This window comes from Microtus ochrogaster, chromosome 15, assembly GCF_000317375.1.
Source record: "Microtus ochrogaster isolate Prairie Vole_2 chromosome 15, MicOch1.0, whole genome shotgun sequence".
Classification (NCBI taxonomy): Eukaryota; Metazoa; Chordata; class Mammalia; order Rodentia; family Cricetidae; genus Microtus; species Microtus ochrogaster.
The window spans coordinates 6,902,384-6,916,291 of NC_022017.1; the positions used below are offsets into that span (position 1 = coordinate 6,902,384).

The following is a 13,908-nucleotide window of genomic DNA, read 5'->3' on the forward strand; positions in this document are numbered from 1 at the left end:
GGGGAGGGGGGATCGTGTTGGAGTACTGACCAAAGAATGGGTATTGATGACTCTTAAACCTCCCTCTGAACCTCCTGGGTACAGCGCCGGGTGGAAACATCCCACTTGTTGCTTCTGCACCGATCATACATTGTCAGGGGAGGGAAGCATGGTGCACAGTGTGCTTGGCTCTCAGCCTCATGAGAATGCAGTCCTGATACAACTGGATGGAACATAACAGCATAAGGTCCAGTCCCCCAAGAGATCGGGAGCAAAAGCCACCAAGGGGGCCTTGTTGGTACCCCAATATTGCACCCAGTGGGCAGCATGCTGAGAAGCAAGTCTCTGAAGGTTTTAGATATCGGTTATTTCAGAGGACAAATGCAAAAAAGGTGTGTGAGGAAGAGAGCGTTCAGCTCCCAGAGGCAGACAGGCCATCTGTGAGTGATACCCGTGATGTTCCATAGCAAAGCTGACTGCATCCTGCTGCCTCACAGACTACATCCGCCGCCTCACAGACTACATCCTGCTGCCTCACAGACTACATCCGCCGCCTCACAGAAAGGTACATTACAACTTGTTCGACTCACACGACTCTCTCCCTTCTCCTGAGAGGGCTATCGGCTTCCAGCTTCCGGGAAGGATCCACTCATAATAGATCGCTTCTGTGTCCCATACTGCCACTTGGCTGTACTCTTGTACAATGAAGCCTGGTGTGTATGGGGGTGTGTGTGGAGGAAGGAAGGCAGAGTGAGAGACACAGTCAAGGAGGGACAGGCTCAGAACAGTGGGGTGGTGAGCACTAGCATGGGGTGTGGGGGCGTGGGGCCATAGAGGACACATTGGCTGCCCCAAACAGGTGCCTGGCGTAACAACAGGCAAGGGCCCCTCCCGAGTTTGTGACACTGCGTCCTTCTGCTTCCTTTCTATGTTGTTTTTAGGGACTTCCTGGAAGGTCAGCCCCACCCTGGAGTGGGATGAACATGATTTGTCCGGAGCTGGCCACAATGGGAAGGGAGTACTATAGCGGAATCTTGTCTCTTCCTCCTTCTTCCACATTGACCTCACGGAAATGACCTGCCACCTACTTGTAAAGGAGGAAATGTCGTGAGAGGTGTCAAAGCCACACCTCCGAAATGGGCCTTGTCTTCAACACTTTCTGTCCATTCATTTTCTGTTGCTATAACAAATTGCTGAGATGTTCTCAGGAAAGCTGTTTTGGCTCACAGCTCTGAAGACTGGGAAGTCAGTGTATGGTACCAGCAAGGGCTTCCTATGACTGCTGAGCAGAGAAGGGGAAGACAAGCAGGCTGTATGGGAGACAGAACATGACAGGCATCCTCTCTTTGTGATGGCTTACTCCTGGGAGAACAAACCCATACCCTTACCATGTCCTAAGGGGTCACCCCATTTCCAAACACTGCTGCAAGGGCGGGCTCCATGAGCTTCAGGTAAAGAAGTCATATTCAAACCACAGCACTCTCCCGAGCTCCTCACTGCCTTGTTAGCTCAGCTCCCATGCTTACCCTCTGGCCAGTCTGCATCTGGGATGCATGAACCCAGGGATCTGTAACGCTGGCCATCCTGACCACATCTTCTCTGTTTCCAGGGCTACACATAGCTACCTATCCTCCAGGATTTATTTCTCATGGTTTTGGGGTGTGTGTGTGTGTGTGTGTGTGTGTGTGTACATGCATGTGTGAGTGTGCAAATGTGCCTATAGAGTGTAAGCATGTGTGTGAAAGCCAGAGGTTAATGTCAAGCTCCTTCCTTAATCACTGACCTTTCTCCATCTTATTGTTTGAGACAGGGTTGCTCGCTGAACTTGGATCTCACCAGGTTCAGTACTGGGATTATAGACATTGCTGCCGCCCAACCCAGCTTTGCGTTTGTGTGTGTGTGTGTGTGTGTGTGTGTGATTTTTTTTTTTTGAGACAGGGTTTCTCTGTAGTTTTGGAGCCTATCCTGGAACGGAGATTCACCTGCCTCTGCCTCCTGAATGCTGGGTTTAAAGGTGTGCTCCACCACTGCCCGGCTGTCAACCCAGCTTTTACATGGGTGCAGAGCACTGAGCTCAAGTCTTCATGCTATGTATCAAGCATTTTACTAACCTGAGCGGAGGCAGAGAGGCCGACTAAGGCACAGCACCATGGTTCTTGCCCTGCACAAGACATCAAGAGTTCAAAGGAGCTGAAGAGAAGGGAATTAGATGCCTATTTGGTCCCTTCGGAGGCGTGTCCTGGATCCACCATGCTATGTGGTTGCTTGATGCTCTCTGGCTCTAGGAACCAACTGAATTTTATGCAGAACCAGTTCCTTCATGTGCAGCTTTTGTTGGGAGTCTGTCTCCTCTTTGAGGCTTTTGCACTTTTCCTTGTACCCCTAGAACCATCAAGAGTCAATGAGAGATACATATTCCTAAAGCCAGAAGGCCACCTACTTCAAGAAAGTGCAAGGTTCGGTATGGAAGGGTTTTGTTTAAAATAAACAAAAAATAAGTAAATGAATAGCACGGGAAAATCCTTAGAGATAAAAAAAAAAAGTGCCAAAATGGCCTTCTTTCTCCCCCCCCCCCCCCCCGAAAAAAGGAAGTCTAATATACCAGACATCTTTATTTCCCCATCTTTATTCTCCCAACCCCATCCAAAGGTCTGGCTCTCACAAGATAAATAGAAGTGGGTAAAATAGAATTTCCTCCCTTATTTCTTTGTCTTATCCCCCATCCTGTCCTTTGTAGTTTACACTGTTCTGGTGCTCCCCCATCCTTCTGTGCTTTCACGCAGGACTTCGCTGTATTCTCATCCGACATCTGCATTTCCAAGCCCAGGTATCCTCAAGCTCACTTCCCCCAGGAAACTGGCTTCTGCTTATTCTTTGTTTCCTGCAATACTTCCCTTCCTTTGACCCCTCCTTTGCCACCCCTCCACTTCTCACTGCCTTGGCGACAGTGTTCCTTCCCCCCCTTCCCTCCCTTTTATATAGACCTTCTTTCCTATATTTTTAATCATCTTATTTCCCTTGTGTCCCCTTGGATTCAGAGGTAGCATCTAAATTTACTCTGCCTCTCTGTGTTGTGGAGAAATAGAGGCCTAGTGTCAGCACTCAGCTGGATTTGTGTGGCACCGGGACAGACCTGAGTTTGGGTGGGATTCTTAATGCTATTTGCATCTGAGAACACATAGTAGCTCATTTATGCTCCTATGGAATGGAATGTACGCCATAAATCTGGAAAAACCCTATCCTGGACAGTCATGATCCTGTTACACTGGCCCAAAAATGCCAAAGGAAAACATAAACACGCCTTGAAAGGCTGTCTGAAAGGAGCCCAACCAACAGAGGCTGAGTGTCGGGGGAGCCAGGCCCACTCCTCCTCCAAGGCAGTGTGAAGCCTGTCATTCACCACCTGCCATATTTGGGGCGGGCTTACCTCTGCGGAATGTGGGCCCTTCCTTACTTTATCACTATTTTTAAGTGGATTTAGGTAGAGGAAGAGAAAGAGACCTTTTCTTTACAGTATTCCTATTAATATCTCTCCCAATAAGGTAGTGTCTACATAAGTCTAAATTTGGTAGAAGAATATAGCTCAGTGGTAGCGTGCTTGTCTAGTACGTGTGAGGCCCCAAGTTCAATCGCCAGCACCGCAAAAAAGTCTGAATTAATGTCCTCATAAAAGAAATAAAAAATAGTTGCTTATTGTCTACGCAACGCAAAGCCACCGACTTGAGTATCTACCCTGTTGGGTTGTCTGAGTTAGAAGAGATACTGTGTCTGTTTACTCTTTAACTTCCGGACTCCTATTGTGTGTACTCCTCCTAAAGGTGTGAGCAAATGATGACATCACATGGAGCCCTCACTCTCTGACAATCAGGTCCTTTTTCCTCCCATCTAAAAAAATTCTTTATTCCAGCTCCATCTAGAGATTGTGAGGTCTCCTCATCTATCTGATGTTGGCATAAAAGTTTTCCATATTAAGAAAATGTGTGTAAACTGGGTGATGGTGGCACACACCTCTAATTTCAGTACTCCGGAGGCAGAGGCAAGTGGATTGCTATGAGTTTGAAGCCAGCCTGGTCTACACAGTGAGTTCCAGGACAGCCAGGGCTACACAGAGAACCCTGCCTCGAAAAACAAACAAACAAACAAACAAACAGTGTGTGTGTATGTATTAGAAATACATAATTATAACTTGCTTTGTCTGTATAACGTTACTTGCTTGTTATGTTTTTAGGACTGGCTATTTGATTGAATAACCATTTGTGTGTTCTCTGGGGAAGACTATTTCTCCCACTCACAAGATTTCTTATTGTTCTATAGTTTTTTTGTGGGGGCTGAGGCTTCCTGGGTTCTGCCCTGCCCACCCACCTTCCCTCACCCGATTTCCACACTCTTGTTAGCCTATCATTGTTCTCCTTCAGCTCAACTTGAGTTAGCCATGTTGGTAAGACTTTTTGAGCTTAGCTTCTGACATTCTCAGGACACACAGTCTCACAGCCAACTCCCCACTCCTCTGAGTCTTACAGTCTTTCAGGCCTCCTCTTCTGCAGTGATCTTAGGTGAGTCTTAGGTGAGTTTAGTCTTAGGGAAGCTGTGCAGTAGACATGTCCATTGGGACTGGGCTCTACAGGTCTGCACTTTGACTGTGGTTTTCTGTAATGGTCTCTGTCTCTTGCAAAGAGAAGTTTCCTCGATGAGAGGTGGAGACTGCACTTATCTGTGGGTATAAGGACAAATATTTAGAATGTAGTTAGGAATTACCTGGTTTAGTGAAGTGGTGGTTGTAGGCTCTCCTCCAAGATCCATGATTTCATTAGCCCTAGGTAGTTAGCTAAGTTTCCAGTACCAGGCATGATTTCCCTCTTTTTAAGAAGGTCTTAAATCCACTTAGTGGCTGGTTACTGCGAAGATGTTCTTGCCATATTGCACGCTCAGGGTTATCATGCCAACTGGTCGTTGTGTTCACAGCTATCATAGCTGTGTTCAGGACTCTTGATTGCTGTCTTATCTGGAAACTTGCCCTGTGCCTTCTGTTACCATGAAAGCTTGCCCTCAGGAATGAGGCTTGAAGGTCAGTCTCCATCATAAGAAAATGCAGGAGGCTATACATCAGGATTTCTCTAGAGCTTTTGCTACTGTCGCTCCATGGACCCTCTTCCTTGCTGGTCCTAGGCATTCATCTTTTATAATCTCCTTGTCAATATCACATTGCTTCTCTGTCTTGTCTCGGCTCCATTTTCTGGGTGTTTTTGTTTGTTTGGTTTATTTGTTTGTTTTTATCAGCAACGGTTCTTTCTACCTTCTAGTGTTAGGGATAGAACTCAAGACCTCAAGTATGCTAGGCAGACTCTACCTCTGAACCACATTCCCAACTCTCCTGCTGTATTCACTGTGTTGTCTAGAAAGAGTTCCTTTATTTGTGTGTATCAAATTGGTGAGGTCAGGTGACACTACCTTTGGTGCAATATGTTAACATGAACCTAAGGACACCCAGTAAGGATGCATAACTTCCCGCTACTTAGGTGTTTGCATGTCCATTCTTTTCGGTCCCCTCGCTATCCTCTGTATAATGAGATTCTATAGTTGGCTGTGGAATTTAAATAATTTCTACTTATTCTGGCTTTATCAATTTAAACTTTAACTTGATTTTACTTTAATCAGTTCCCATTTCTGATAATTCTGTTTTTAATTAAAGGGAACAGAGAACTTGATCCAGAGTTCTTATTACATAGATGCTGCCCTTTGGTCAGAATCAATCAGAGTTAGAGGAGAAATCAAGAATATCCCACTTTTCTTTCTGACTGACCTAGATCGTTTTCATATAGATTTCCGTTTTCTTCATCTGCTTTAGCATTTTCTTCAGAACTTTACTGTGGAGTTGTCTTGATCATGTGTATTGAGACCAGTTGTCTGAATGGCTACCTTAACTATATGTTACTCTTTCATAAAATTCTGTTTTGCAGGGGCTGGTGAGATTGCTCAGGCATAAGGGCACTTCCCACCTTCCATCCTCGGAGCTCGTGGATGAAGGAGAGAACCAGTATATGCACACATGAAAAATAAACATGTAAAATAAAGTCTGTGTTTTAAACTAAGCAATGTAGTTCACAGCAGCTCACCAAAATCGTCTCCTTTGTGCAGAAAATTGTGCTCGGTCCAGTTGTGTTCTCAGACCTCCCAGGCTACTCGGTGAAGCAAATTCAGTGGGTATAAGGGAGAAAATGAAAATTATACAAAAGGAAATGACTGGGTTGAGCTTAGGACCCTGGCAGTTAGGCTTTGGTGGGGGGAGGGGGCGGAGAGGGAAGGTGAGTGAGGCTGGAAGCCCAGGGGTGGGGGGGACTACGTGGGGAGTGAGTGAGGTGGGGACAACTAGGAAACTCTGGCGCGTTCTCTGCCCCTCACTTAACCGAGTCCAACTGGAGCAGCTTCCAGACTCTTGGCTACGGCTTCAGAGTTGCCAGCAGTCCCTGGCCAGCGCTGCTCCATCTAGGCTAAGAGCGCCCACTTCCCCGGAGACTCCTGGATCTGGGCCAGGAAGAGCCGACCTAGACAGTGTCGCCAATCCCGTTGCGTGCACTGTTTTGTCCCTGCTGCCTTGGTTCTCTGCGGTTCCTTAAGTCCCTTCCCTGGCCTGCTCCGACCTCCTCCCCCTCCACACAGGTCTCCCTCTGTGCAGGAACACACCAGACCCTGTCCTAGCCACCCGCTCAGTCCGGTGTCTGCTTAGGCTGCAGAGGAGGCCCTTCCATAGCTACTTGAATGGGGGGGGGCGGGAATGGGTGAGGGAAAATGTCATTGTGAGCCTCCAGGTGGGAGTCCAGGGTCAGGTACTCTGCGAAGGGCCTAGAAGGCAGATCTGGACAACCGTTCCCCAGATTTAGTATTCCTTCCGAACAACCTTTACGGCTCATTCTAGGATTCCCCCGACTCACTTCCCTGTCCCCCTAAACTTTCCATCCCCACCTTCCTTGCCCCATTCTGTCACTCCGTCTTTTCCCCCTTTGCAGACCCAGGTCTAGAGCTCCAGCCTCTGCAAACAACCCCCTCCCCTGTAACCCCCCGCAGAACTTCTAGGGGAGGGGCCGGAGGCCCCCCTTCCCGCCTGTGGTTGGAGGGGGCTGTCCAGCAGTCCCAACGGGGGCGACCGTACGGTCTCGGTGCCCCGCCCGATCAGGCCACTGGGCACATGGGGGGGGGCGGGAAACTGGGCTCACGAGAGGGGAGTCTGGTCTTGGCAGGTGTGGGCTCTGGTCCCGCCTGGGCGGGCTCCGGGGGCGGGGACTCAGGTTACAGCCCCGCGGGGGGCTGGGGGCGGCCCGCGGTTTGGGCCATTTTGCCAGCCTTAGGAGCGACCGGGCGCATATAACCGGAGCCTCTGCAGGGAGAAGACGCAGAGAGCTGCTGGGCTGCCGGGTCTCCTGCCTCTTCCTCCTGAACCTAGGGCCTCCTGCATGAGGGCACGGTAGAGACCCGGACCCGCTCCGTGCTCTGCCGCCTCGTTGCGCTTCGCCCGGGCCAGGCTCTGCCAGGCCCCGCGGTGAGCCATGATCCGCCTCGGGGCTCCCCAGTCGCTGGTACTGCTGACGCTGCTCATCGCCGCGGTCCTTCGGTGTCAAGGCCGGGACGCCGGTAAGTCGCCCCCGTCCTCTACCTGTTTCCCTGACGTGTGTCCCTTCTCCTCCTCCTTCCCAGCGCCGGTCCGGGTTAGGGCGCCGAGACCCAGGCGCGCAGTGCACAGGAGTCCACTGAGCCGAATTCTGCAAGAAACTCTGTCGCAGCATCCTCCGTAAGAGTTGTGAGTGGAGACATTTGCAGGTCCCTGCGTTAAGGAAGGATATGAACTTGCAAAGTGTTGGATGCGACAGGTTTAAACACAGATGTAAACGCGACCCCTTCCACCAGCTTTGATCATGAGGCAAAAGAAGCCCCATACTTAACAGGAGGAGAGAGATCTTGAGACGCCTACGGGTAGACTTCCCAGCCTAGTCTAGGGGTTAGAGGCTGCGGGGCTCAAAGAGGCGCTAGACAAAGGACTAACTCTGACACTGATGGGTTGAAATCTGAGTCCACAAAGGAAAAGAGGTTTCTCGGCGACCTCAGTTCCCTCCCCCTCCAGGCTGGCCCAGGGTAAAGTGCCACCAGCCGGCCTTTCTCTAAAACTACGCTCTCCCCTCGCTTCCCTTGGGCTGCAGGAACTTGACGTCTGAAAAACGTTGGGACTCCGAAAAACGTTGACACTCCAACCAGACCTGCTTTCCGAATGGTCCCCCAAGAGCACCCCCTCCACTGTCTAACCCCTACCTCCTGAGGGTCTACAATGAGTTACTTTACTGTGTGTGTAGCAGCGGATGGAGGGTGGTGAGGTCAAAGAGCTGCTTATGGCTATAGCTGCAGCCTTACAGCCCTGGTCCAAGGGCGGTTCCCCGCACCTTTCCACCTCCTCCCTGGGTAAGATCCACTGTCTGGGATTATATTCAGGACAAATGAAGCCTGGAAAGTGTATTAGGTAGAGAGAATTTTCTTCCACGTGTTTGGGCACGTTTCCGACGGCTAGGATTCCTGCCTTGTCTTTTTATGTTACAGACTGTAAATCAATTGCAGGTGAAACTGGGTAGTGGGTGGGTATCAAAGACCTTTTGCCTCTGAGACTGTGCGCTTTCCCCGCCACTAGGCTGTCTCGAGGGATGCTTTGGAAGGCGGCTGGCCCTGGCGGACTTTCTTCTCCTTAGTCCGGCGGGCGCAGCGGGGACAGGGCTAGACCCGAGAGCGCAGCAATGTGGAGCCCCAGGATAGCACTTTCCGGCCCCGTCGCTGCTCAGAGTGGCGAGCGAAGCCGGGGTCGTGCGCTGGAGCTCTAGGGGAATGTCGAATGTTCGTTCGCCTCTGCCTGACTATATTTTTGTCCTAAATGTAAAAGCACACATCCACAAAGTTGTGGTATTGACTGGTGTTCTCTATAGCGAGCAATGGAGTGTGCTGTCTAAACTACTTCCCTAATTCTCCAGCGGATAGTAAAGGTTCTCGCTTTAGTGGCGAAGAGCTCTCTTGGCGCATCCTTCTTGGCAGAGTGAATTCTGCCGCTTTGGAGGGAATCTAAAACTTCCCGTCTCCTCCTTCTAGGAGAAATAGATTCTGCATCTGACCGGTTGATTTTGCACCCCAGGTTGTCCCATCTATGCAAACACCCCCACTCTCCATGGTTTCACAGGACCTGATGTGGAGAAAGGCGTAGCCTGCATGGACGTCAGCAATGTCAGAAACCTAAAGTCCACCACGCTCCTCCTCTCCATCTTTCCACGAGTTTGGGAAACTTTTTGGCCGCGGAGATTTTGACCCACATCTGCATTTCTCAGCCCTAGCTTCCAAAAGTGCTGCTGGCTTGGGGGGGGGGGGAGACCTCAGTCCTTCTTTGTGAAGCGTGTTTGCGTTGGGGGATTGGCAGCGATGGCTTCCAGATGGGCTGAAACCCTGCCCGTATTTATTTAAACTGGTTCCTCGCGGAGACCTGTGAATCGGGCTCTGTATGCGCTCGAGAAAAGCCCCATTCATGAGAGGCGAGGCCCGGTGGCTCCCCCCACCCCCGCACTCCCCGACCCCCTCTCCCACAATGCCCCCCTGTGCCCGCTTGCCGCCACCTCCCGGGCTCCGGCCCCGCGCGCGAAGCGGCGACGAAGCAAAACAGTTCCCCGAAAGAGGTAGCTTTTTAATTGGCCAGCCACAAAGAATCACTTATGCCGCGCGGCGGTAACTAGGGGGAACCCGATCGGGCGGCCAGGATGCTATCTGTAGTCCCTTTCGTGCCACAATTAGGGTGGTGCTGGCTTCCTCCAACCGCACCTAGGGATCTGGTTACGGTTGGCTCCTTTCTGGGGGCAGTCATTTAATCCCACTTTTTACTCTCCGGGTGTCTGTCTGCCGAAGGGCAGTGTCCCGAACCCCAGCCACAAAGAGTCAGCCAGCGGCTCTCACACCCAGCGCGGCCCGCCCCTCCCCTGGTCCTCGCCGGCCCCGGGGTGCCCTTCCTGGAGAACACGATCAGCTTTCACGACGCACCCTCCCCCGGCCTTCCTCGGGCTCCTCTAGGCAGTCTTGGGCGATAGAGCGCTTTTTCTTAGTCAGGACTGGACATCATTAGCCGACTCTAAGCACTCGTCACCTCCAGCTATTTTAGTGCCTGCTGGGGAGGGGGTGGGGTAATCTATCAGCTTCGACATTTTTTCCCCTGGGATCCCCTCACCTTCCCCTTCATAGTCTTGCTTAAAGGTTAGATGGGTTTCTTCCAGTGGAAAAGAACAGGGAGACTTCGATCTTTGGATTGTCGCTCTCCTGAAGAGCAGAAGGCAGGCCCGTTTCTCTCCACGCCCCTTGGGTTTGTGGCTCTTCGCTATTATTCCTCCTCAGCTTTTGCCATCGCTTTTGAGATTTTAATGAGAAAAACAGCGCCGGGCGCTGCCTAGCACGTGGTGCGGGCTCTTCAGGCCCTGGCTCTCTGAGAAGCTCTCTTGCTTGTCAGCAGAGTTTACAAGTGCAGGGCGAATTCCAGACGGCAGGGCACTGGTGGAGGGGGTCCAGTTCGAGCTGTTCCTTTGCATTCTTGAAGGACGCAGGTCTAGACTGGTCGCTCTTAGCCAAGGCCAGGCATTTAGAGCCTTCTGCCCCTTGTATTTGAGTTGCCATCTTCAGACTAAGGCAAGACTTCTGGCAGCAGTGTCACTGCAGGAGGAGGGCCCAGCTTGCCTTTTAAGTTATATACTGTTCGTGTCTCCTAAAGATTGTGGGTAGAATTTTCATGCACTTCTTCTGCGTTTTAGCTGCCAGCTGTATTTAGAAAATCTCATTATTCCTAGAGGACGACAAAAAAAACGATATGACTTTTTCTTCTTCAGCCAGTGTTTCCCCATTTTTTTTCTCTCCATCTTTACTGCCCCTAGGTTCCTGCTCAGAATATCACCTCCTCCTATCACCCATTTTCACCTTCCAACTCACCCCCTCTATCTCCAGCCCCCTCCTACCATGCGGGCCAGATAAAAAGAGTATAGTAGATAACAGCCCTCCTTTATTGGTGGGTCATAATTCCCACCCCGCCCCCAACATACCCATCTTACACAGTACAATACACACAAGAGATATCCTAGAATACGCAGAAAGCTGAATTACGTTTTCCAAAACCAATGTGTAAGTTTATTCTGTCTGGTGTGGTCTGACTACCACCATCCCCTAGCATCTGAATCCCGTCAAGTTGATGGCAACCTCTCTCTCTTTCTCCCCGGCTCCACTCCCTCCCTGCTCTGGCACTCGCCACTCCCACCCCTCTTGGTGCAGAGGACGCTGGCAGCTGCTTTCAGAATGGGCAAATGTATAAAGATAAGGATGTATGGAAGCCCACACCCTGCCGCATCTGTGTGTGCGACACTGGGGCAATCCTCTGCGACGACATTCACTGTGAAGATAAGGACTGCCTCGACGCCGAGGTCCCCTTCGGAGAGTGCTGTCCCATCTGCCCAGCTGACCTCACCCCTGCCAGTGGTCGTAATTTATTTATTTATTCTTCAACATAAATAAATTACTCGCAGCAGCTAGCTTTCCATGGATGGTGGTCTTCTCATGAGAAGCTGCCCATCCATCTGATCCCATCAGCAGGGGCAGGAAGGCAAGGCCGCTTCTCGATTGCAGGCTGAAACCTGGTGAGACTGAGTCACCAGAGAGACCTCCTAACCTAACACCTCAGGAGTATGTCTCTGACACTTTATGGAATTACAGATATGGTTCCACAAAAGTTTCCCCTCATGAGCCAAGCCTGCTACTTACCAGACCCACACAGCGGAATCAGCCTCTGTCTAGCTACAGCACAAGTTAATTCATCCAGTGTCATCCACATCCTGTCTTCTCTATAGAAAACCTTCAAGGACATGGTTGTCAATGTGGAGAAACCTCTGTCAGGAAGCAGGTGCACAGAGTGGGCTCCTACTTTGCAGTAGAGTAAAATGGTAGTATTCCCTCTATGCACTGACCTCCGCTTGGTGTTGACCACCATTTAAGAAGCAGAAAGAAGGAGCCCCCTGGGCTCTGGGAGTTGATTCTTAAGCTAGTGACTGTTATTAACTCCCAGCTAGAACCAGTGCTGACCAGGAGCACAGGTGACTGCTTCCCAGCACTCACACAGTGTCCCAGCCCCCAACAGGGAAGGTAGAACACGCACAGCCTTTTGGATGGCTCATTGTTGTTCCCTTCCTACTCAAGTAGAGTTAAACAGAGAATCAGAGAATCGAGAAGTTGCCTTTCCTGAATGCTTCCCCAGCACTGATGCTCTGTATGGCTGCAGACTCTCAGACACCCTCAAGTGTCTGAGGGGCCCATGCCAGTGCAGTGGTGATGGCCCATAGGCCTTTGCTGCTAAGGTGGGGTAGGGACTTGTTAGTTTGGGATGGCCCTGGCTGCAATGCTCTTTGTAACTTCTGTGTCCTGCTCTTTTTTGTGCTTGCTTCAGGAGACTCCACGCTAATGTAAGGCTTCCTCAGCTGTAACTCTTCTTTGGGAGGGCATGGGTTGGGAAGGGGCCCGACTTCCGGGTCTCCTCTGCTTTGCCCCCATGGTCTCTTTCTTGCTCTCAACCATTCCTCGACACTATGCATGCTTTTTGACTAATAAAGTTAGAGACACCTCCATTCCTTGTGAGTCCTCAGGAACAAAAGGGCTCTGGGACCCTAAGCCCCCCCCCCCACAGGGATTGGGGGAGCGGTAGAGGAATCTGCTCCCTTCCTTGGTTGTGGTCCTTTCCTTTGTTTGATCCTCCAAAGAGTTTGAATGATAGAAATGGATCCTGTCTCACCTTCTCCTCTGTTTTCCCTTGCAGGACAACTAGGGCCAAAGGTAAGCACACTGTTTTTAATTCACTTTGATTACATCCCCCTCCCCCATATGATGTATGTGAGTGTGGCCACAGTTGTGCTTTGGTGCACCTGTGGCGGCAGGGGGATAACCCTGAGGCGCTAGCTGGTTCTCTCCTTCTACCATTGGTCATCAGGCTGGAGCTGCAAGAGCTTCTAGCCACTGGGCCATTTCACTGGCTCTGTGTGTTTGCTTTCCCATGTTCTTCTTCAGAAGCAGAGATGCTAATCTGGTCTGTGGCTCTTTAGACCTCAGAAGATGTCAGTCTAGAGGACAAGAGCAGGCTTGGGTGGCAGGGTGGGGTTTTTGTTGGGGCAAATCGGTTCCACTCAGCTTATTTCTATCAACATTTCATGTTGCAGGGCCAGAAAGGAGAACCTGGAGACATCAAGGATGTAAGTATACATTATCCCCACCACAACCCATGCATCTGCTGTCTGAAATGTACCCCTCTAACCAACAGTTCGTGGCTCTCCCTCACACAGATCGTAGGACCCAAAGGACCGCCTGGCCCTCAGGTAAGAAAGGGAAAGATCCCTTGCTCCATTCTTCCCTTACTGCAACTAAGCCATCGTGATCTCTGGTCTCATGGCATCACACCGTGCTCCTCCTCACCTTCAGGGACCCGCTGGTGAACAAGGACCCAGAGGTGATCGTGGTGAAAAGGGACAAAAGGTGAGTCGTCCCCGCGATGAAACGTTCCTTCTGTATTCCCTGATGGCCTCATGGGAGGTGCCTGGGGGGCATGGTTCTAAAAACATCCTTCCACTGATGCCTTTTTCTCTTCCTGGCAAGGGTGCATCTGGACCTCGTGGCCGAGATGGAGAGCCTGGTACCCCTGGAAATCCCGGTCCCCCTGGCCCTCCAGGTCCCCCTGGTCCCGCTGGCCTTACTGGAGTAGGTGTCCTTGTTTCTCCTTTCTCCTGGCAGTCCCCTTAGAACTGTGGCTTCTAAATTGCTACTTTCGCTTACCTGACTGGCCCCAGGACTGTCAGCAGTATGTACATAGTCTGTTCATAGGCTTTGCCTCAGGCCTGTAATTGA

General features: G+C 50.8%; 1 protein-coding gene across 1 annotated transcript in view; it reads left to right on the forward strand.

The window, feature by feature from the left end:
• Nucleotides 1-7,520: 7,520 nt before the first annotated feature.
• Nucleotides 7,521-13,908, forward strand: part of Col2a1 (collagen type II alpha 1 chain) — a 29,313-nt gene continuing 22,925 nt past the window's right edge. Inside the window, exons 1-7 of the mRNA XM_005353982.2 lie at nucleotides 7,521-7,605; nucleotides 11,299-11,502; nucleotides 12,830-12,846; nucleotides 13,227-13,259; nucleotides 13,350-13,382; nucleotides 13,486-13,539; nucleotides 13,660-13,761. Of these exons, the coding sequence (XP_005354039.1) occupies nucleotides 7,521-7,605; nucleotides 11,299-11,502; nucleotides 12,830-12,846; nucleotides 13,227-13,259; nucleotides 13,350-13,382; nucleotides 13,486-13,539; nucleotides 13,660-13,761 (528 nt within the window). The remainder of the gene's footprint in view (nucleotides 7,606-11,298; nucleotides 11,503-12,829; nucleotides 12,847-13,226; nucleotides 13,260-13,349; nucleotides 13,383-13,485; nucleotides 13,540-13,659; nucleotides 13,762-13,908) is intronic.